Source organism: Melospiza georgiana, chromosome 5 (genome assembly GCF_028018845.1).
Source record: "Melospiza georgiana isolate bMelGeo1 chromosome 5, bMelGeo1.pri, whole genome shotgun sequence".
Lineage (NCBI taxonomy): Eukaryota > Metazoa > Chordata > Aves > Passeriformes > Passerellidae > Melospiza > Melospiza georgiana.
Window position 1 is genome coordinate 4082623 of NC_080434.1, and position 23977 is coordinate 4106599.

Sequence of the window (23977 nt, forward strand, 5' to 3'; positions counted from 1 at the left end):
GCAAAGAGGTCCCAGTGATGATGGCAACGGGTAATTACAGCCTGCAAAGGTTGGAGCTCGTAAAAACCGAATTAGATTTCCTCGAAAGTTTGCAGCCGCCGGTTGTGCACGTAGTCTGGACGCAAGGGATGAGCGAGAGACTGAACAGCCACTCACTTTGTGTCCAAATGGGATGGGCAGGCAAAAATCATGATGGGATCGAGAAAAGGTGTTTGGGAGGGAGGGGTAAGGAAATGGCTCATACCACCAGTAAGCTACTGAGAGGAGCATCAAGAGAGAGGCAATGAAAGGCTGAGTGGGAAGCAATGAACAAGGGAGAGCAGTATGGAAAGGGGAGCCAAGACCATGGAGCAGGCTGGAGTACAGCAGGCAAGAGACTGGAGTGGTGAGAGCCAACAGGAATCTGCAGAAACGGGGCAGGGAGAACTGAACCAAGGGCCAGCAAGACATCCAGAGAGGTCAGTGAGGATCCGGAGATAAGGAAGGAGAGTTGAAAGCAAAGCAGTCAAACACAGATGGCAAGAGGTCACAGTGGCCTGGCCAAGAAAGGGTGTTGAGACAGAAAGGATGTGAATATAAATCAAAGTTCAAGGAGAAAAGTTTCCTCATGCATAGCAAAAAGACTGTAGGGAAAACAGAGGAAAAACTCCAGAACTTTTATATACCACGCATATCAGAACCCCAAACAGGCATAACCCACAGGCACAAGTCAGGAGTTTACACAGGTGTTTTACCTTCTGCCTGAGCCTGAAATACTTCAGACCAAACATACACATTTTATAGGGTACAATTAAACTCTGCTCTCCTTCCACCCCTCTGCAGAGGAAAACCAAAGCCTGCCAAGATCCCTTTTACTCCACCATTTCCTTTCTTACTACACCATGAAACTAAACAAGCGCAGTAACAAGATTCAGAGAGATCCGTGTTTATTTCCCTTTGCTGTGTAGGGCGCAGTCCAGCCAGAACAACGACGACAATTATTTCCTACAATTATTACCACATTTCACACCCTTTCCTCTGGGTTATGAGAAGCAGCACCCCTTCCTTGACAACACCTAGTTTGAGTTTCCTTCCTCACCAGAGACCTGCCAATGGTCTCATCTTTATGGGTTTTTCACTCTGCCCCCTCCCCCTCTATAAAGAAATTGGGTTTTCTTTTCTACCAGAAACGACTCTGTCCTCAATTTCATCAAAAGAAAAGAATTCACTTGGCAGTTGTTAAAATAATTTTAAAAACAATAAAAAAATCTCATTTACACAATTATTGCCCTATTCAGAAACAAAATCTGGTTCTTTAAACCATCACTAATTTCTGGCACAAGGCCCTGTCTGGCCCATCACAAGTAACACAAGGCTGTCTGTTTTCCAGCCCAGCAAAGGGGACCTTTCGGCATTTTCTCTGCAAGGACGGCTTTGATTTATCTTCCTCATCACTACTTGGTGCTACAACACCATTTCCTTGATGACACCACCAGTTACTTTTAGAGGGGTGGTCATTTTACCCCTGCAAACTTCCATTAAATGCACTCATGTAGACAAAAGGGATTTCCCAATCTCTTGGTGCAATTCTGAACTGCACTATTAACTAGTGCAATTCAAATGCACTAATTTAGACAAAAGTGGTCATTTTACCCCTGCAAACTTCCATCAAATGCACTAATGTAGACAAAAGGGATTTCCCAATCTCTTGGTGCAATTCTGAACTGGCTTAGTTGCAGATCCTCCAGGGGTGTATAAACATTGAGCCAGAGAGCACCAGCCATTTTTAAGGGCTCTCCATCAACATCCCTGTCAAATTCACTCCAAAGGAATGCCATAACAGTAGAAGGACATGCAGCAAGGTCTTCAACTTTATTTTTATTTTCTAGATGAAGATTCTTGAAACAAAAACACAGTTTGTTTTCCCAAGGCCTGAAGAGTCAGTCACAAGTCACAAGGAAAAATATGGTCTGTGTGAGATGTTAAAACAAAATACTTTAAATCAAATAGACACACTTTGCAGGTCACATTTAAATTCCATGCACCTTGTCATCTCTGTGTATGGGAAAAGAAATCATTTCATAGGAGGAAAATGCTTTATATCAGTTTGACCTAAACACCCTGTGCAATAATGGGGGTGATTTGAGGAGAGTTATACAGAAGTTTGCACCAAGGGGCAAGAAACTTCTTCAAATCACAGTGCAAAATGAATGTTTTGGAACCAAAAATCTCCTTTTTCAGTACAAACATAGTGTGATAGCTAGAAGACACTTGCAGGCACATCTTTGCCAGACACTGCCCATCCACAGGTCCAAACACATCCTGTCTTGGATCTAGCTTCAGCTTCCTGACCCACCTCCTCTTCCTCCTTTCCTGGTAACACTCTTTTAGTTATAACTGAGATAAAATAGCTAAATGGCCACTAGCAGGCTAATGAGCACCACACACCTACATGCCTAATTTCAGAAGATTACATCAAGCATTCCTTGTCAAGCTGAAACTGCTCACGGGGCTGTGGGATCAGCGCTTCAACAAAATATGTGTATTTTGCAGGAGAGAAAAAGCAAGAGGAGTAGGGTCCTGTATCACCTTTAAACAAGGTCATGGGAGAAAAACACAGCTATTTCTTAGTCCTCTTTACCTGTCAGGTCTAAAACACAGCCCAGCCTGACAGCAGCACTCAACCACCCTGCATTCTTCACGGGGATAATTACACCCGTAATAGCTGACCCTCTGTTCTGCGCTGCGTCAGAGGGGTTTGCCTTTTGTAACATAAACCCAAGAAATGCCTCAGAGCAACATGAGTTGGGCTTTACCAGTCATCCAGCAAGACACACATACCTGCACTTCCACAAGGCTACTAATGAGCTGGACAAAGCCATTACAGAATCAATCAGGTTGGAAAAGACCTCCAAAATCAAGTCCATCCTATGAGGGAAGCAAGAGGGAGGGTGAAACCAGCACATTTATGTAGGTCAGTGCAAGTGAAGATGCAGGCTGGAGTGCTGCTCTGTAATAAAGTTTACCCACAGCAAAGATAAAGGCCTGATTTTACAACATTCTGCCTCTATCTTAGAAGTGGAGAGCAAGTACCATAATGCCAACAGAACACCACAGGGATAAATCCTCCAGAATACACAGCAAAGCAACCTTACACAATGGCAAGGAAGCCCACTGGATTGCACACTAATACATCTTAACTCATCTGGGCTTTTTAGTGGGGAAGAATAGTTTGGAAGGAGAGAAGAATGGGAATCCAAAATGCAGTGATGAAACTCACCTCCTCAAGAAGCCACTCTTGCCTATTCTGTTCACATTTTCATCAATAAATACCCCACATCCAATATCACATTATGCTTACAGATTACTTCTAAATCTTTAAGTCAGAGAATCTTTTTGACATCCTGCTTACACAAAGGCCAAAGCCCTGAAACCCCAGCCACAATGAGGACATACTGCCACCACCACAGCACAATATTCACATGTACATGCACAAGACCCACAGGATGACTTACGTGGGATTTCCTCTCCAAATGAATCTATAGCTCAGATGTTCTCTTCACTTTTATTATTTCTATTCCATTTCTTTCTTTCCATTCTCTCTTCCCCCTGTTCTCCATAACACTGACACCAGACATAACCCATACAGTGATGATGTCTCTTGGCCACCAATCTGGTTGGCTGGGCCAGCCAGATCATGCTAAGGACTAAGCTCTGGTATCAGGATTCACCTCTGAAAGTTTTCATTTTCTTAAGCTTGAAGACCAGATTCCCTTGCATGTAGTTGCAGCATAAATCCTCCTTAATACACAATCTTACTTTGTGTTAGCAAGTATCAGAGCAATAAATGTTCTGTCAACAAACTGTTTGGTGCACTGCCCAGAAGATTGAAGCACAAGGGAGTGGTTATCCCAAAGCATGCATGGGATTTAAAGATTTCTCCTAGGATTTAGTCTTTCACAAGTTGCTTTGCCACTGTAGGACTTGGTCTGGCTGAGCCACACTAGCAGGTACAAAGATTTTTAGAAAAATATCCAATAATGCCAAAGCCACTGCAGCAAGGAAAAACTACTGCAAAGGAGTAAACATTCCCAAATTTCTTCTTTCTGCTCAGTCTGCCACGCCAACATCTGCAAGCCTTCTTCCTAAAGCTGCCGTAAGTCTGTCTTGCACACAAGCACAGCAACTAAGAGTGCAGCCCCTAACATGCTCAGCTTCCCCTCCCACTATCCCAACAAATTCCCAACACCCAGCATGGGCTGGACCGTGCTCCCCAACCTGTGGCAGTGAGCCCTTCCTCTGTCTCCACCACCCCTGGCATTTTGGATATGCATGGCTCAGCTGTTTGTTTGCTCTAGGACTGGCTAAGCAAAGCAATTTTTGGGGACACACCATCACAGGTTGCGTCTGCTCTAGCTAAGTCCCTGCACACTGAAAGGCTCTTGCCTCAGCTCAGTACATCCTGTTCAACCAGTCCTTGAGCAGATTTGGGCAGAGGAAGATTTCCAAGTAACTGCTTCTCAAACCATCACATGAGATGGTGTAAGAAAGACCTCTCTCATGTGAGCATCCTGCTACTTGGAAATACATTACCTATAGAGGGCCCAGCTACTTCTGTCCTTTCTACTACCTGTTGCACACAGTGCTATACAACAAGCCAAAACTGGGAAGTCATCCCTACTGGCTCACCCAATCTTAAGGAGTGACACCAATAGAAAAAAAAGCTCACTACGGCTGTCTCACACTATGTAATTTGCCATGCTGAATTATTCCAGCAGGAAAATTTTTAAAATAAAAAAAATAAAGGAAAACAGAACAAAAAACGAAAAACAAACAAAAAATTCCTAAGCAACAATCAGAAATGAGCAAAAATCCTAAATGAGATCCTGTATTCCACAGAAGTTCAGCAAGCATATTTTTAATTGTCAAGTAGTTTCACATCACACAGGTAGCAATAAAGAAATTTTTTCTTTTATTGGAGGTGTTAATGAGCTGTTATTCCTGTCTTGCTCATGCTACTCAACAGACATGACAAAAGAATTCCCTACACTTCTCTAGGTTTGCATATTATTCCAAATGTACTTCATGGTCACGCTATGGAAAATATTCATGAGTAAACATGAGAGTCATTATAAGTATCCCTATGAAGAGGCATTTCATCTCCTCTGCTGGCATTTGAAGAGACCAAAAACCACTAATGTGCTGAACTCAGTTTGTTCCAAGCTCAGCATTTTTAAATAAAACAGTCCATTTTGAAATCAATACTGTAGCAAATAGCTCCTTTTGTAAGGAGCCCCTGACACCAACAACCCTTGGCTTCATGTAGGTCCTCACAACTCTATAATGAGCTCCTGGGAGGTCCCCAGGTTTTTCTTTCAGCACTGGGGGCAAATTCCTTAAACTCACTTTTCTGGTCCTTGAAGCAAATTATCAGATGAAGAAAACGATGCGTCGGTAAGAGCAGAGGGAAGATCGCATAATGGGCGGCATACCAGTGCACTGACCCCCTTCAACCCACCAGGGGAATGAATTCACGCCAGCACCTCCAGGCTGGCATCTCCTGCTTCCCATGGAGGAGGAGCCCTGCCTGCTGTGCCTGCTGCCCCCTCCCAGCCCAGCCAGACCCGCACGGCTCTGAGACCCTGTCGCTGTCTCGGCTGTTTAGGCGGCCTGGAAAGGCCCAGGGTGGCCTTGGGCAGCCCGGCGCTCCAAAGGACGAGAAGAGACTTCAGATCTTTTCTCGGTCTCGGTGTTTATTAATTGTTTATCTAAAAGATTTTCTCTCGGCCCGACAGAGGTCTGCACAGCAGCCAGCCATGAGCACACTGCGAGCCCCCAGGGCGGTCACTTATCTTTATACCCGAAGTTACGTATACAATATTTATAATTTTTCCCCAATACCTTCTACCCTTATTAACCGGTGCACTTCTAGTAATAACCAATCCCAAAGTGCCAACATCACCACAGAAGATGGAGGCCAAGAAGAAGAAGAAGAAGAAGAGGACACGCCCCAATTCCTCCATCTTACTTCTTTAGACCCCCCTGTACAGAAATCCTAAACCCTGTGTTTTACACTCTAATTAACTTATCCCTTCACCATTCACCCAGTGAAATCCTCCCATCCTCATACAGGTGTCGTCTCCCGTGCAGGATCAAAGTCCAGCCACCAGACACTTCTGGCACATCCCAGGACTCCCGAGCCCCCCAAGGGTGGTCTCGGCCACTCTGCACATCAGTCCTGAGGTGCTGAGATCCCACAGGACCCCAGGCAGGTCCTGCCCTGGCCACTGGCACAACCCAGAGCAGAAAGGAGCATCTGCACACACAGCTCTGCTGGGAGCCACCTGTGGCCACAAAAGCCCGCTCCAAATTAGTCACAGGGAGCCAGGAATGGTCAGGCAGCACACAAAGAAGTTCCTGTGTATGCCAAATTTTTCTTCTGTGAATGTATCCATTTACTTTTGAAGAGAAAAGGTTCAGGTTTGGGGGGGGGAAAAGGCTGTTCTGTTGTTTGGGTTTTTTATGAGCAGTCTTTCATGTAAGATATGGAGAATACAGAAAGTCTAAGACATTATTTATTCACTGTCTTATTATTTTTTTATGTTTATTATTTTATTTTTTTATTATGTTTTCTGAAAATACTGCTCTTCTGTTTGTTTCAGACTTACCTCCTAGTATTTTAATTTGATGCTCCCAAATCCTTACATCAGAAAAAAAAAATCCAAACAGAAAAACATCATTGCTCCCAGGACTTTTCTCCCAGCACTTATAATGCAGTTGGTTTCTACAATACAGCTGCTACATGCAAAAATTGTTCTCCAAACGTCAAGAATACTTGTCCTCACATCTTTTCTAGTTTTCTGGCTTTTAAAAATGAATATTCTACCACCTTCCATTTTATTACCTAGTTCTTAAGCCATCAGTTTGTTGGAAAAAAACTCCTAAACATACATTAAGTTCAAACCAAACTGGCAAAACACCAAGTTTCAAAAAAATCAAAGAGGAAGCTTAGAGTTCCTGCCTTTGTTCCATTTATTTCTATTAAATTTATCTTTTTGTTATCAACTTGAGTATATTCTCAAATATTTTCCTATTCTTTAGAGAGAAAATGTCCGAGTACTTTGCTGCCTAAAGAAGGTTGAGCAAAAACCTTTGGTCCAGTTGTCTGGTCAGCCAGAAAAAATACTAGAACTCCTACAATGGAAAAGCTGTGACCTTCAAAGAAAAAAATAAACTTGACCGTAGTTAGAAGGTGATTCACACCCTTGCCTTTAAATATACCTAACAACACATTCTTGACAGGAAAAAAGACATTTTTGTTGCATTTGTTGTGCATCTGCATTCTCAGTATTGTCCAGTCATCAGCATGAACTCCTGGTCATGAATGCCAGGAGTGTGGGTGCCCAGGCCACCACCACAAACAATAACAGACAACTTGACAGCCAAACATGGGATGAGGAAAGACGTTATTTAAATGAGTGGCAAGTGGACTGAAAGGAGGAAATACAAACTGCATCAACAATAATAATTTTAACATAACATCTATATTTCCCTTCCTTGTTTACAGTGCACAATAATAAATTTTGCAAATTTCTAAAGAAACAGAATGGTGCTTTTACTTTCAAGATATCAGGAGTTAACAGTGTGAGATAGCTTGCCCAGACACTGCTAGCTAATCAGAAATACAAAAAAAAAAAAAAAAGTGCCATCTAATGAAGCCAAAACACAGACTCCTATCTAATAAAGTCAGGCATGCCCTTACCAATGTATTAGTCAGACAGGCAGCTCTGGATTCTACATTTAGAAATGTAGAAAATCTTGTATATATTTGCCTGGGCTTGCAAATGCCACTATATCACATTTCTAGCAATGCTTTGGGCAGTGTATTTTGTATGAGTTACACCATACAAATGAAAGGTATATAATCTGGCTCAGTTGGCAGCAAACTTTGCTTACACATATAAACTTCTCAGTTGCTTAAACGTAAAACAGAGTAACTAGGAACAGCTGAGCAGAGAATTGCTTGGTTTTATCCATTGTCCCTTCTACGATTCACTGAAAACAGCCACTTACAGCACCACAAATAGAGCTACAGTTTGTGCAAAAGAGAATAGAAAAGGGAGGAAATGGATAATAAAGAAAGAATCAGACAAAGTGCAAAGTCTTCGTTTAATATATTCTTTTTCTCCTGTGCTCCTCTTAGCTTGAAGCATCTCTACTTCTCATTTCACTGAAAATGAAATGAGTAGGAAAGTCCCACTGATGGAAGTAAAAGTTGGATCTTTCATGTAAGACGGGATGGGAAGGTCTGTAATTCCCAAGCCTGCCTCTTCCAGTAACCCCCACGGTTTAAGCAACAGATTCTACAAGTACAAGGGTGATCCATCTACTTTGCTTCTTCCTTTAGCAAGGCCCTTTTCAGATCTGCTGTGGTGCAGATGCCCAAATCCACTGACTGGGCACACAGAACACAGCCAATCTCACCAGGAGCAGATCAACAGATCTGCTATTGTATTAGAAATTGCAGCATTTGAGCCAAAATGCTCACAAACCTTGTATGTTTTCTGTGGGTTTACTGATGTCACCATGCAAAAAAACTGCATCTAGGGTACTTTTCTTTCTTTTTATTTTTATAAGTCACTTATTCAGACAATGAATTCTGTGCAAGTCGATGAGCCACATTTTCACAGTCCAAAGGGTATCTGTCAGACTGGAGAAACACTAATTAAAGTATGAATGGTCAAGATTTCCTCCTCCCCTCTGTTCTGAGACCAAATTCAAGGCCTGCAGCCTCCATTAAGTGCTTTCTGCCACAGCTGAGGGAAGAATAAAGTAAGGAGATAAGAAGAAATGTTTTCTAAGAGTAGTTTGAGAAGAACATGATTTAATGAGCTGATTAAAAAGACTCTGATTGCACAAGGAGCAGGTCAACTTCAGACAGAAAAGTCCCAAAAGAAGTGGGAAAATGAGGTTATGAGAGAAGAAAAAGCACTTAATGATTTGTTTTCCATAACTTCCAGTCACCAAGTCATTACAACTTCTCAGCATGTAAAATTAAAGAAAGGGCAGGATTACTGGACATTCCAAAAGATCTATCAAGATCACCTAAAGCAGCTATTGCTGGGACTATAAAAAAGTTTAAGTCAGGGATTAAGTGGTTCAAAAAAAAAAAATCTTTCCCAAGACAAGCATGGTAAGAAAAGCTCCTATAAAAAGCTGCTGGCAACTATAGGTCTGTCAATCACCTTAAGGATCTGTCAAAACAGAAATATATCTGAGGCAGGCTGGGGAAGGAGTTACACTTCATTTTTTTAGACAAACACATTTCAACTAAAGGCAACAGCTGCCTAATCTCGTTCAGAACTGTGCATTCAAAAAGGTATTCCATGTGCCTCAAGAAAGCCAGTGTCCAAACAGTGTGGGTGGAAGAGACAGCAAGGCAGCACTGGGTGCTCCCAGGTCCCCCATTACGCAGAGCAGCTGGAGGCAGAAAGGCCAGGGGAACCTGCTAGGCAGGAGCCAGGGCTCCAAAAGGACCTGTCCACAGCAAAACATGTGGGAATTGGGGAAATCATCCACCAGAGCTGCTGTTAGCTGCTGCTGCCTTCAGCAGGGCATTACAGGTTAAATGATGGGAGCATTTTACCCCAATGCCATGGCTGCAAGCAGGAGGTCAGAGCAGAGACCCAGGGAGGTCTCTTCCTACAAAAATTACCTTATGATTCCATACGTATTTTTTGAGGACTATAATGCAGAGAAGATAAGGCAGCAGGTCCACAGTAACTTATCCCAAACTCTCTTTTCCTCTCTCCAGATCTGGTTTTCACCTTTGAGATGGCTCATTGCGGGCTCCCATGTCAGAGCAAAAGCTGTGCTGACCCACACCAGCTCAAATCACTGTGGCAGGGCAGATACAGAGGGAAGTTCAGTTCCTGCTAAGTATAAGGAGGGCTACAGTACTGCAGTCAAACATCTGGAAATGGACTTGTGCCTTCCTCAATGAAGTGTGGAAAAACAGAAGAAAAAAGGCAAGTTAGGGACAGCACTGGCACAGATCAACTCAAGCACTTCCCACATCTACGTAGTACATCTCTGTGGTTGCTTTCTCAGCCCCACTTTTCCCACACTGTTTGGCATCATGCCCTGCCTTAACCATCTCATGTTTTTAGGCATCAAAAACATGCCCTTTACAAAAAACACAGTCTGACTTCAAAGCGCAGTATCACCATATCCATTCCAAGAGCCAACTTTTGAAGGCTCAGTCCCAGCTCGCACCAAATGTAGCCCGTGGAATTTCTGGAGCCATCAGGAAAGACGAGATGTCTCCGATGAAGGTGGATTTTGTAGAAGCAGGTAGAGCAGAGCCAATAGAAGAATGATGATGCTGCAAGCAGCGAGCCAAGCAGGTTGTGAAGGGATAGGCTGTTCAGGGCACTTTATCAGGCTGGTGTGATCCTGGCACAAAGCCATTGCTGGAGAAGATGACAAGAGCTTACATGCTGGCATGAGCTTTTAAGCAGAGAGATAGCATTGAGAAAAGGTCAGTCGTGGATAAAGGTAAAAGCCACACTTGCCAAGTTCACAGAAAAAGAAATTCAAAAGGCAGGAAGCAAAAAGCCCTGAGGAATTCACTGCAATAGCTCAGTTTGTAAAGGAGAGTTACTGTGTTCCAGCACTGCAGTCTGGATAAGGCCAAGCTGGCTTTAATCTAGGAACTGAAGTCTCTTACTGCAGCAGCTCATCACAGGCTCCCTGAGCAGCAAGGGGAGTTAGACACTGCTGAAAGCCATAATTATTGCAGGAGTTGAAGAATGCAAACCACACCTGAGCTGGCTACTTCAAAACTAACTCAGATACACTTATGTTCAGCTGAAACACAGGCAGGAAAAGTCAAGGAGCCCAAGGCTGAAAGAAACCTTAGTCATCTTGCAGAAGCACTGAGACCTGTGGTTTCAGGAAGGGAAAGGAAAGATACCCCACAAGATACCACTTCTCTTTCCACCTCTACTTTTCCAGGACAAGAGTAGGTCACTTCCACAGATGTGCTTTTGAGCATTGCCACAGAGAGAAGAGATCCTACTGGCAAACCTTAAAAGGCCTGCACTGACAAACATTCTTCAGTAGAAGATGCAGAGATGCCTTGAGGGGCAAATTTCGTATTTTCTTACCACAATTAGGAAAGAACAAGCCTGCAAGAAGCCATATACAGTACTAAAAGCTACAGGTAACATCACACATGAATCACTATCTTGCAGTTTATTAAAAGAAACATAAACCATGAGGAGCTCCAGTTCCCTTCTGCGCAATAACCATATTATATGGTATATTGGTCATATATCAAGAGTACAAGACCACAGACTGGGAGAGTATAACAGGTCTCCTCTTACACCTCTTGAACCATTGGGCCCTGCTCTCATTTTCTTAGTTAACAACCAGAGCACATAAAGCAAGGACAGCCCATTTAAGCACTATTACACATTTATGGCTCCAGATTCAAGCCAAACACATATCTACGTATCTGCAATTGCAAACTCACCACAGCTCTACTAAAACCTTCAAGACTTACGTGTGCAACTCATTCATGGAGCGGGCTGAGGACTGCCACACAAAGTAATTACTATTGCCCAAGTGGTGAGAAAACAGGTAAAGCAAATCCAGGCAGGTTTTGAGCAAGAATTCTTTGCCTAGCTGCCTATTTCCAGATTACCTCTCATTCACTAATAACCTCATATGTGTGTATTACTATATAAGGTTTGCACTGTGAGAGCACCTAAGGGCTTCAGCCCCAGCTCAGCACTGCAGTGCCCAGACAGAGCCACCAGGTTCTCTGCCCCAAGACTTGTGCTCTCAAACACAAGGCAAGGAACAGTGCTTGGACCAACCTCTCCAGCCTGCAGTCATCAAATTCCCAGTCATCCCTGCTGCTCCAAAAGTTACCACCACAGGTGTCCTTGCAGAAAAGGCAACGAGGAAAAGGTGCCGAGCTCACAGCAGCTGTCGCAGATGATAAACTGAATTATTTGAAGGGAAAGTTTGGTAAGTCTGCAGCATACTGGTAGGGGAGCATAAGCTTTAGCTGTGTAGGTACCCACACATTCAGGTGTAAAATGGTGAGGTGGGCGAGGTCAGGAGTTTTCAGCTTGGGGTCCGCAAGTCCCCAAGTGATTTGTACTCTTTTCCAAATGGTGCACAAAGAGATAAAAGTGAAAATCACCACTTACACTTGCGGTATTTTCACTGGAAACTCAGCAATCTGCAAACTAAAGAAAAGTGAAGATATCACACTAGTGGATTGTTACTCACCAGGACAGAAGGCAGCATAAATGACCCAAATGGGTGTGCAAGCTGACAAGCAAAAGTGCTCCCAGCACATAAAGAAAGGAAAAATTGAAATAACACGTTCCAGTTGTAAAACATTGTCCTAAGTAGCGGGAAAAGTTCTGCCAAAATTATTTCCTTTTAACCCCAGTCACTCATCACAAAAATGAACACTGAAGCCTGCACTCTCTTTTCTTCCATCTCACCAGATGATTGGTGTCTAGTGGTTCCCAACAGACAGGATATGTTTTGGCCTTTCTCTCAACGCAAACACTGAAGAGACTGGAAAGACATCACTGGGATTAATTTAAGTAACCACTGAAACCTGAAGCCCAATGATTATCTGAGCAGAAAAATTGAAAAGACTCATGCGCTGGCACATAGATAAATCTGCTTTCCCCCTTTAAGAACAAATATGTCATTGAATTAGACTAGTTATTGACAGAGAAAAGCAGAACAATGATAGATGTAGTGATTCTGACACTGGAACATTTTACAGCCATCCTGCACTTGAAAGGCAGCCAAGAAGCAAGTCCCTACAGACCTTCCCACAGCTATTTGGCATCAGCTCCACTGAGGAGCTCTATCTGCACACCTCTAGCAAAGACAAACTAACGATAAAAAATACCTTGGAAACAAAACCAAAGACCTTGAATTAATAAGAAATCTATAAGCTAAAGGCTACAAGCTGCTACCATAAATAAAAAATGACAAGATGATAGTCACTAATTCCTACACAAGGAAAGAAATCAGAATGATTGTAGGTCAAGTTGCCTACTTTTTACGACTTTTTATCTAGTGACAGAGTATTAATTAAGACTTCCTCTTCATACTTTTATTGCAGTATTAATTAATACTTCCTCTTCATATTTTCCTGAAGTCACCTACAAAAGCTGGGTAAGCTCTTCTGCTATTTAGTTCTCAGAGTACTGTATACATCAAAATACAAATGCAAAGAATACCAGTTTTGGATTCCCAAGCTGAATTCTCAAAGGGCTCCTTGTTTAGACACACATGACCACTCTGGGATTAACCAGGAAAAGATTCCTCTGGCTAATCTCCTAGCAACAGTCAGGTAAATGCAAGAATATATGACATGCCTATATTCAGAAATGGTGACTCCTCTACCAGACTCAGACTTAACTTACTGTAAGCACATGTGGGGATCTGTATCTTGTTGAATCAAGACCACTCAATGGAAAACCTCTGTTCCTACAGCACTTAAAGCACTACACACACCCTCACACACATGTCTATATGAAGCAAGCCCAGCTGAAAACTGCCCTAAGCTTCCAGCACGGAATACTTAAGCACACAATTTCTTCAAGAAACACTGCAAAGCTTCATGGCCCTATGAGCCCAATGTTCTTCCCTCCCCATGTTGCAGACACATCCCAGTCTCCCAAAAGATGGAGAGATCATGTAGCTAGACCCCCTAAGAGAAGGCATCAAGTACAATTAAAGTATCCATTTTTCATAGAACCAGAACGGACCTGACACCTATCTACCTTGCTTCCCTACCACAATATGTCGAAGATTATCTCATTTCACCAAAAAGGCTGGCTGGCTTCCCTTCTCTTTTTGTCTCCCATTCTTTCCAGACATTCATTTTCATAAAGGAGGATTCCCTACAAGGCTGACATCTGGTCTGAAGATAACTGTTTGTAAAATAAACTTTTTTCTAGAACATCTAAGATTGCACAGCTTTGGAGTTATTTTCCTTCACCCTGTTTTCATCCACTGTTTAGCCCTTGTGACTTTTTCTCTCTGCAGCTTCTCACAAAACTATAATTTTTCCCTCAAGCTACCTAGGATTTTTCAATCAGTAACACCAATAAGATATTTCTTTTTATCCAATAGGATAATTGTGATAAACTAGCAATGGCAGTGAAGTTTAGTGTCCTCAAAGCTTTTTCCCTCCCCACTTCAGGGAGAGTGGGTGAATGTGCCCCTTTAAATTCTTCTTTTCTAGGACTAAACCAGGGAGAAAATGCTTTCTCCCTTTTATTTATTTTCAATAACCCCTTCTGCTAATAATGTCTCGTATGTTGGATACTGTATCTGCTTTAAAATAGAGCTTAAAATGCTGGTTTTCAACTTGTTAAACCACCTTGTGAACATGTGACTAACTAGGACATCCCTGTAGCCCAGGTGAGTTGCTGACTTCCCAAAGCTAGACCAGGGCCATTCAGGTGACACCAGGCACCTGTAGACATCTGCTCAGGTTCATCCAGCTGTCCATAACTCTCTCCTCCTTGGAGCCATACAAGCACTGAGCAAGGGGCAGTCCACCAGGACCTCCTTCCCGGTGCTGTGAATATTCCACCCTCTGCTTTGAGCTCACAAGAGTGCCCACATCAGCCTGGACCACCCCCCTGGACAGGGACTGCTTGCAAAGCCTTACCAGGAGTAGCAGGCACACCAAGTGGATGGAGATCTTCACATGGGTGCTGAGCTACTCCTGATTTCACCAGCCAGAGCATTTCAACAGCACCCTCAGATTTAGCAATGTGCACATGTTGCCCTGAGCAGAGACTGTGGAGACAAATGAGGCCCTTCAGGGAAACCCAAAGAAAACACTCGGCTTTCTCTTAATGCCAGGTATTGTTATTTCATCTGTCAGTGAAAAGGGAACTTGTTTGGGCATAGCCCAAACAGCCATAGCCCATTTAGCCCTGCAATATGCACAGGCAGGAGAGCAAACATTTAATGCCAGTCTGCCAGACTGGGAGTCAAGGACATGGTCCAGTTCTACACGCGCTCAAGAGTTGGATGGAAGGACTATTGGCACCCAAAAACCACAATATGAATCCTTTGAGTAAAACTCCCCTGAAAGAAAAGCAATTAAAAAAAACAGAAACCAAAAAAAAAAACCTCCCAAAAAACCCAACTCCCACCTCCAACACTACAAAAAAACCCCACCAAATATACAGAACTTCGCTGCAGCATCACATGGAGCTTACAGGACTTCAGTTACTCCTTTAGAACTGAAGCACAAGAAATTAATAGGCAATGATGAATCTTATTTATGTCAAGTTGATCTCTTTGTAAAGGGACATAAATAATAAACTGTATGTCCTGCTACTGGCACAGTAGCAGGACTCTGTAACCTCATGCACCCAAGGATACTGTTAACACAAGGTAAGTAGACATGATATATTTATTAGGCCATTAAGCCTTTTTCCCAGTGACCTGGAGAAAGGCTGCTGCATCCGGAAATGTATTTCTTCCATATTCTTTGCATATAGAAATATATCCATGGATATTATGACCTTGATTATATTTCAATGATAATCTGAAAAAGTGAATATTAATTTTTCTTCTTTAGCTAAAAGTTTTACTATACTTGTGATAGGCCTTTTTAAAGAACAAAATTTTAAAAATCCATTTTTAAAAAAGAAATACTCATTTCATAGCCCCTCAATAATACCTAAGACTCTGCTGCCAAATCTCAAATACACTGGCAGCACCCAGCTTGTTCTAATGCTAGTAATACATTGCAAGTTTTACAGCTCCAGTGAAAACACAGTCCTTGCAGTTTCACTCCTTCCCAGGAGCCTCTGAACACCCAGGGAGAGAAGACATTGCAGCACGTGCAACTGCAAGGCAGCTGATAAGCAGGAGTTTTACACAGTTTTACACAGCATTTTACACAGTCACAGTATATTATAAAGAACCAAATTTGGAGTTGCTTCCCAGAGCTTAAGTGAATTGGTTTGCACTTCTAAAAGAGCAATCTTTGATATACCTGCACATCTCTTTATCAATTATCTGATGGTGGAATTCAAGGTTAAGCTAAAAGGCTGCTGTGTTTTACTCCAACTCCTGCTATTTTGGTACCCCATCCTGACCACACGTGCAAGAACAGCAACCAAGTCTCATATTGCTGGATTAGAATTCTGTCCAGAAAATACCTTACAGAAGTAATTACTCTGTGCATTAATTTAGTGCACAGAATTCTAACTTGCTTTCATAAGAAAACCAAATATAGCTTAATAAGTGTTGATAGTAATATTGCACCATTGCTTTTCTGTTACAGGAAAAAAAAATGCAGATTTTTTTTCAGATTCAGGGTAGTTGTTGACTTTTGAATGCATGCTCAAAAGCTACTGTGGCTCAGAACAGGACCCCAATTTAAAAAGGAGGCGTGAAGACCTGCTCAAATATCAACATGAAAACACTTTGTTTCATCAAAATAAGAGTGTTTGTACATTCTTTACATTCAGATACTTCTCATCTCAGGTCTCAGGTGAAATCCCAAGTCATAAATAGAGGGATCAAGTACAGCAGACAGAGGAAAGCATGTTTACATATTAGGTGAAGGGATTTTATTCTAAGAATGTAATAGCCTTAAAAATCTTTCCAGATCTGGCCCACCCAAGGAGCAGTTTCAATATCGGAAACCAGAGACTGCAATAACATTCCCAGCAGTCAACATCGTTAGAAAATAATCAAAATATTTATGTTTTTGTATTTAAAACAAAGAAGAAAAAGTTTGAAGACAGCTTGAATTTTCAGAACCCTGTTAAATTTCTGCTATTGCAGAAAACTATTAAGTTTTCCTTCCATCCTCACATTTCACAGCCTCAGTTTCTGCAGAGGAAACCACCATCTGGTTGCAGTTTTCATTTTCTCTGAACACTTTAGGCTTTCCTTGACTACTAAAAGGAAAGAGAAGTCTGCCTATCATGTTTGCCATAGCCAGAGGAAGGAGTGATGTTGCTTGGGAGGCAGCTTTTGATGCCAGGAGTTTTGGAGGACACTCAGTCCACCTGGGTTGCACCTTTTCTGCCACGCTCTCCAAAAGAGTGTCTAAAATGCAGACAAGAATGTGGCAATGCTTTGGCATATCCTGTCAGGGGACGAGCTGTGATTCTCCTGGCCTGCAGAAAGGAGGAGAGATTTATCATCCAAACTCATGGCCTGAGGAAACAGCGCCAGAATTGCTGGGAGAGAGCGCCAACTTTGTTATCACTGCCTTTACAAAGGAGCTGAAACAAAAAGCAGCCAGCCAAGCCCAGGGACAGCAGAGTTTTCAGACACAGCAGAGTTTTCAGACACAGATGACCCTTCCTAGCACCTTTCTCTGCGCACTTAATGCACATTTCTCCAGGCTCAGGGGCTGGAGCACCTCTCTGATGGAGACACACTGAGAAGACTCTGGGGAGGCCTTCTAGTGCCTTTCAGTACCTAAAGGAGGCCTGCAAGAGAGCTGGAGAAGACTTTTCACAAGGGCATGTAGGGATGGGACAAGGGAAATGCCTTAAACTGAAAGAGAGAAGGTTTAGCAGTTTAGCAGAGATACTGGGACAAAATTCTTTACTGTGAGGGTGGTGAGCTGCTGCAACAGGCTGTCAAAAGCAGCTGTGGGTGCCCCATCCCTGGAAGCACTTAAAGCCAGGCTGGATGGAGCTCTGAGCAACCTGGTCTGCTGGAAGGTTCCTGGCCACAGCACGGGGGTTGGAATGAGATTATTGTGAAGGTCCCTTCCAACTCAAGCCATTCTATGAATCAAAACTCGTTTAAAGCAAAATTTTAAACTGTGGCAACATGCGTAGACAGTCTGTACCTTATCAACTAAAATCATTACAGTTTGATAAGTAAGGTATTTAACAACATGACTCTTGTTAGCAAATTACAAAGACAGACAAAAGGGGAAACACAACTGAGTTTTCATGCCACAGAATGATAAAAATGAGTGGGCAGGATGGAGGTGCTTGTGACTAGCAGCTCCGTGGTTATCCATTGCATGGCCCCTGGACACCTCATTCACCTCAGTCTTCTTAAATCCAAAAATGACTATGTAAAAAAGAAGAGTGGGACAGATGGAAAAGTGATTTAGCAACTGGTCTGGTGGCACATGATGCTGGCAGCCCAGGAGCCCCCTTAAGTGCTGGGAATAACACCTGACGAGGGCTTCCTTCAGTGCACACCCACTGTGCTGCTCCCTGGCAAAGACAAGGGCCCTTTGAGGAAGGGAATGAGGAGCATTTAATTAAAGACCAGACCCTCACACACAAATAAAGAGATGGAGAGAGTGAGAGATCTCTTGCTTTGTCAAAGCCCCATCGCCAAGGGCTGCTCCCGGCCACCACAGCTCCCTTACACACTGCTCTTCACACAGAGCGTGCGCTTCACTTGCAGGGCTGGGTGACTTATCTGCCACAGGAAAAGATGCTTTGCTACACAATGGTGCTCTTTGTGGAGAGGAAGGAGGTGGGGAGACAGTACTAGCTGGCTATTAACCTTAAAAATCCTTCCCTTGAGTTGCACAATGAATACCACACATCTGTGTATTTGACTTTGCTTGTTCAAGAGAAGCTGCTTTGAGTGAAAAAATGAAATTAAATAGGCCATATCTTTCCTTCCCTTGTGTTTTTTACTTTCACAATACATTTTTGATGACTAGCATTAGCCTTGCAGGCCATCCACAGTTTTCTTTAAAGAGCAGAAAGCAATTCTGACTCTAAGACTTCTTTCCCACAACACAAGCACAAACCACATACTGAGAAATCAGGCACTTTATATGCAGTCCATACTCATTTAGCTCTCGTGTCTGTCTCCCCAGTCTCTGAAAGCTGCTTTTACAGATTACATTAAAGGCCCAACCCAACACTTGTGAGTAGTGAAGTTCTTTACTCAGAGTTGGGAGTAAATTCATAAGCACTTCAGCCTGGCCACAAGCTTAAGTTTACCCTTTATTTTCAGGCTGCAACAACCACCTTACAGATATAAAAAGTACTTAGTGAATCTCTAACTGGCTCTAGGTTGGAGTGGAAGAGAAGGAGAAAAAAAAATTGTAGTGTAAATCCACTGAATTTCCCATGGTAGGAATACAATTCCATGTCAGGCATACAAAAGGTATAGTTGAGTGTGTGGTAAAGTCACTGGAGGTTTTATTACTATGAAACCCAATGCTCCCTCACTGAAAAGAAATTTTCATTATATGAAGGAGATAATTGGGAGAAAAAAATTCATGATTTATAAATGCCTACAGATGAATAACATTTAATGTCCAACAGTCTATGCTTCACCATAATCATCCACTAATGACTGCAAAACTTATTGTGAAAATTACCAAACCTAAACTGGTGGGGTGTTAATTTAATTTTTTGGTGGCATGAGAGGATATGGCAGGGAGAGAAAAGAAAAGGAGCACTTAGCTCCAACTCCCAGCGTGGCAAAAAAAGTTTCCCCCCTACGCCTGGCCAAGCAGGAACAATGCACAACAGCCTGGCCCTGCCGACTTTGCTGAATTATAACTCCTGCTAGTTAGTTTAATTATTGCACGTACATTTCTTAAAAACTCCATCTGAACATCAGCTTCTAATTGGAGAAATTGCTCTGGGCATGGCCAAAGGGTTGTTATACAGTTTGGTCAGTTCTTTTCAAGCAATCTTTACAGAAGGGCATGGCCCTTCTGCAAAGCGTATGAAAACCTCTCAAAGATGCCCATTGTCCGTGACACAGAAATCAAGAGCAAGAGATACAGAAGGAAGTCTCATCTGGGAACACAAAAGGAGATGAAGACATGAAAATGAGGCGGAACATCCTGCCACACTGACAGCACCTAGCACAGAAGAGCTGAAAAGTTAAAAAAGAAAAAAAAATACAGCTCTCAGGATGACAAATATTTGTAAGTGCAAATAGAAGGTGTGTCAAAAAAAAGAAATCTTATTAAAATACTAACGCTCATTAAAGACTTAAGTTGCAAAGTCTTGCAAAGTTACAAGAGAGCTCCTGAAGACAATTAATTTCATCACTAGACCTATAGATTTGCATAAAGCTTCCTTGACCCCCTAAATCAACATATTAAGCAAGTGCTGGTTTGGGGATTCTGTTTATTCAAAGACTACTTATGTTTCCCAAAGTTTCCCATCTGACAACTTAAAAACCTCGATACACCCAACAATTTCCTAATATCCGAATAACTTTGATCATTGCAAAACTGGTAACTGAGCAAGCTTTTATGGTGCAACCATTTAGTTCAAGAAAACTGCCAGAGGAGTAAGTTTAAAAGTCACACATGAATCACTTCATCTGCCGTACCCTTCAGCCCTAAGATGTCAGTGCAATACGCAAATTTCTCATGTGCTTCATATTCCTCCTGTATTTAATTCTCAGGTCTAATTTTATAATTCAAATCTTCTGAGACTGGAATCTCATGTGGATTTTAATCCATTCACTTTGTGGCTCAGGTACACCTGCACTGAGCACAATAGGACTGCCCAGTCCCTGCTAACTACGTGCATACTTTCATGAACTTTTCATTATCAAGTCAAGATTACTTAAAGTGGGGAAGACTATTCATCAGTGAGTCTCTCCTGGTTTACATTTTACAATTCCAGCAGCAGAAAACATGATATGCACACTAGAGATTTAGCATTCCCTCTTCCTCACCAGCTGTATTTTCCTCCAGTTATTATTTCCACAGCTACCACAATCCACCAGAGCCAAGACACTTGACCACAATGTAAAAGAAACACCAGCAACATCAGCAGAGGCTTGAAAGCCAGGCTGCAGTTGTGATTTCTGGGTCATGTTAGCACTTAATACGGGGGAAGTGTTGTCCAAGGCTCTCTACTACCCATGCATGGAGGTTGTGCAGCTGAGGAGACCTTTCTGTCCCTTGTGCCGTGCTAGACAGCAGCAGGAGGCTGGGATGCTGTCCCCACACCCACCCTGGGGCAGGCAGGGAGTGCAGCTGATCATCCAGCTACTCCATCCCAGCTGGACTCCAGGGGCAGGTGAGGCAGAAACTGCCCCCACCTGACTGCAAGGAGACAGCCAGCTGAGAAATGAGACAAGAACCAACCCAACAACTCATCACAGCATTGTCCAGGTATTTCAGTGGCCCTGGGGTGCAGAGAAAGGCCCTCTGGTCAGTTCCCCCCATGCACAACCCCCCCTGCCCAGGCATGGCAACCCCTGTTCCTCCCACAGTGTAAGGACTACCAGCTGGACCCAGAGCAAGAGAAAACAACAATGTCACCTTCATCAAAAACACTATGCCACTTTCCCCCCTTGACCCTACCAGTTATTTATTAACAGGAGTAAAATATTACTATTCTGCAACTCCAGCAGAACAGCAGGCAGGTTTTCCTATCAGCCTAAGATACCAAGCACATTTTTTAAAGCTGAAAAGCTTTGGAACTTTTCCTTTCTGTCTATGTGTTGTTTGCTGCTTTAATGAAACAAAGCAGATAATAAACTGTGAGAGAGTTCTTCAATAAGTCACAGCCACTTACACATTAGCTACCTAATTATGCTGAAAATACAATTACATGCATTTAAGCAGATGCTCATGCCCACAGGCCAAGCCCATTATTTTGACAATTCTTTAACTTTACAATAAGTGCAAGTTGAATCTACTTAGATACAAGACCTGAGTTATCAGTCTGGGAGTGGGAAAAAAAACGATGGAAAAAAAAATAAAGTCAATCAGTTCCTTCCATCATATTTAGCACAGCTAAGGCACTACACAACAGGCAAGACTCCAACAGGTCCCTGCTCTTCTTTCAGAGCCTTAAATCAAATGCTGAGAGGCATTTGCTATTTTTAAAGCCAAATGAAAAACTGGCTCCAGTCTTTTGTAAATTTGCAGCAAAGATAACCCCCAAAGGAATGCATATTATTTGCACACCAGTGAGCTTACTTATTAACATGAACTTCTAGCAAAAGTTTTGTTTCCATATTTTAAGATAGGCCACAAAGGCCTGTTTACATTCCTGGGTGGCTTTAGTAAAGTCAAGGTCAGAAAGCACCTTTCCACAGCCCTCCTGGGCAGCAGACTGAGGACTGGCACCCAATGAGCAAGGTCCAGGAACGCCCCAGAAATCAAACACTGACCCTGATACTCCATCAGGTGACAGGGCCAGTTCAAAAGCTCTTCATCCTCCATCCAGCTGCAGCCAAAGAGCCCACATGAGCTAGGCTGAGCAGCTAGCACTAACCACTGCCCAGCTCCTTCCCTTCTCCAGGCAGTGGTGGGCCACACAAAACTTTCCTATCACCAGAACAGGATTAACCACCTGCTCTGCAACAGTCTTGTCATCTGAGGTTCAAAGGAAAATTTGCTATTACGAGGAAAAAAGGTCCATCAGCTCATTTTTAACAGGGCAACTTGTCTTGACCTTCCCTCTCAGCCCAGAAAAAAATGGTAATTATTCAAGTAAGTCTGATGGGGAAATAGTGAGTGACAGACAAGTGTCTGACAACTCTGCAAGAATCAAGACTGCTAATAACTAGAAATTATATGAGTCAGCATTGCTTGTTCAAAAGGACAAAGGCAGCTAAAAACATACAAAAGCCAGATTAAAATCAGGAAACTGGGAAACCTCGAATATCTATATTCCATTCTTTTCAGGAACCTTACTCAGCTATTTTTTAAAAAAAGAAATGCATGGAAGCATCCTGATTTAAGGGTCTGAAACTCCCAGCACTGAGAGAGAGCATCTCTAGTTTTCTGACCTGTTCATGGCGCCTGCTGCACAGGACACAGATGGTATAAATTGTACACAAGGAAAAGACAGTTTGCCTCACCATCACTGCAGCAGACACGGCCAGTAAGTAAGCCAGCAATAAACCAAATTCTCATCATTTTCCTTCTCTCTACAAGAGAAGCTGCATGTTTCAAGCTGTGATGAATATTGAGTTGCCTTAAATCTTAAGAAAAACTTCTGCTCTGCTGTTCTTCACTATTCTTCAGATACTGCTCACACTGTAACTTGAGATTTCAACCCATCACGGCATAACAGCCTTGTCGTTTATAACCCCAAAAGCCACCTGCTTGCACCGCAAAAAACCACGTTACTCATCTCCTACTACTACTCCTCGCTGGGAAAGACACCATCACAGCAACGCTGGGATAGAAGTTTGATACAGCACGTAGAGCCGAATATAAAGTAAAATATTGTTTCAGCACACCTGGAAATACTAAACAAAACTTTTAACTCCCGAGCCAAGCTGCGGGCGGAGCCGGCCCGCAGGAGGCCAGCGGGCGTTTCACCCTGCAGGGGTATATTCCAATATTCCAACCCTTCCAGTTTACGCTTTTACCCTCGCCCGCCGAGGGGAACGGGGAACGCGCTTCTCCTGCGGCCCGTACAGACAGGGAGAGCACCGCTCAGCCCATCCCGCAACGCCGCCGCTCGCACCCCGGCTCACCCCGTCCGCACAGCCACTTCGGGAGCTAAACCAGGGCCCCCCTGCCTGCCCCGCTGCCCGACCCCGCCGGGCCCCGCGCAGGGTGTCCCGGGGCAGCTCGGGGCCCGGCCCGGCCCGGCCCGGCCCGGCGGCACCTACCCAGGCACTTGATGTGGAAGCCGCTGGGGGGCTTGAGGGAGCGGCGCGCCCAGCCCTGCCGCAGCACCTCCAGGTGCTCCTCCTTGCCCTGCACCAGCAGCACCTGCTCGTCGATCCAGCCCAGGAAGAAGGTCTCGGCCACCGCCGCCGTGGCCCGCCGGTCCCAGAAGTGCTGCATGTTCTCCCGCTTGAAGTCCGCGAAGATCTCGTAGCCGATGCGGTGGCGGCCCAGCTCCGCCGCCGGCCCCGCACGGGCACCACCGGCCCCGGCACCGCCGGCACCGTCGCCCCCCGGCCGCCCCCCGGCCGCGGCGTCCAGGACGATGGCCAGGGAGTGCGGGGCGATCTGCAGGCACTTCTCCACCCTGCGCGGCAT

At 43.6% G+C, this 23977-nt stretch overlaps 1 protein-coding gene across 1 annotated transcript in view; it reads right to left on the reverse strand.

Moving 5' to 3' along the window:
• Positions 1–23977, reverse strand: part of STOX2 (storkhead box 2) — a 144479-nt gene extending 120502 nt beyond the window's left edge. Inside the window, exon 1 of the mRNA XM_058023960.1 lies at positions 23602–23977. Within this exon, the coding sequence (XP_057879943.1) occupies positions 23602–23977 (376 nt within the window). The remainder of the gene's footprint in view (positions 1–23601) is intronic.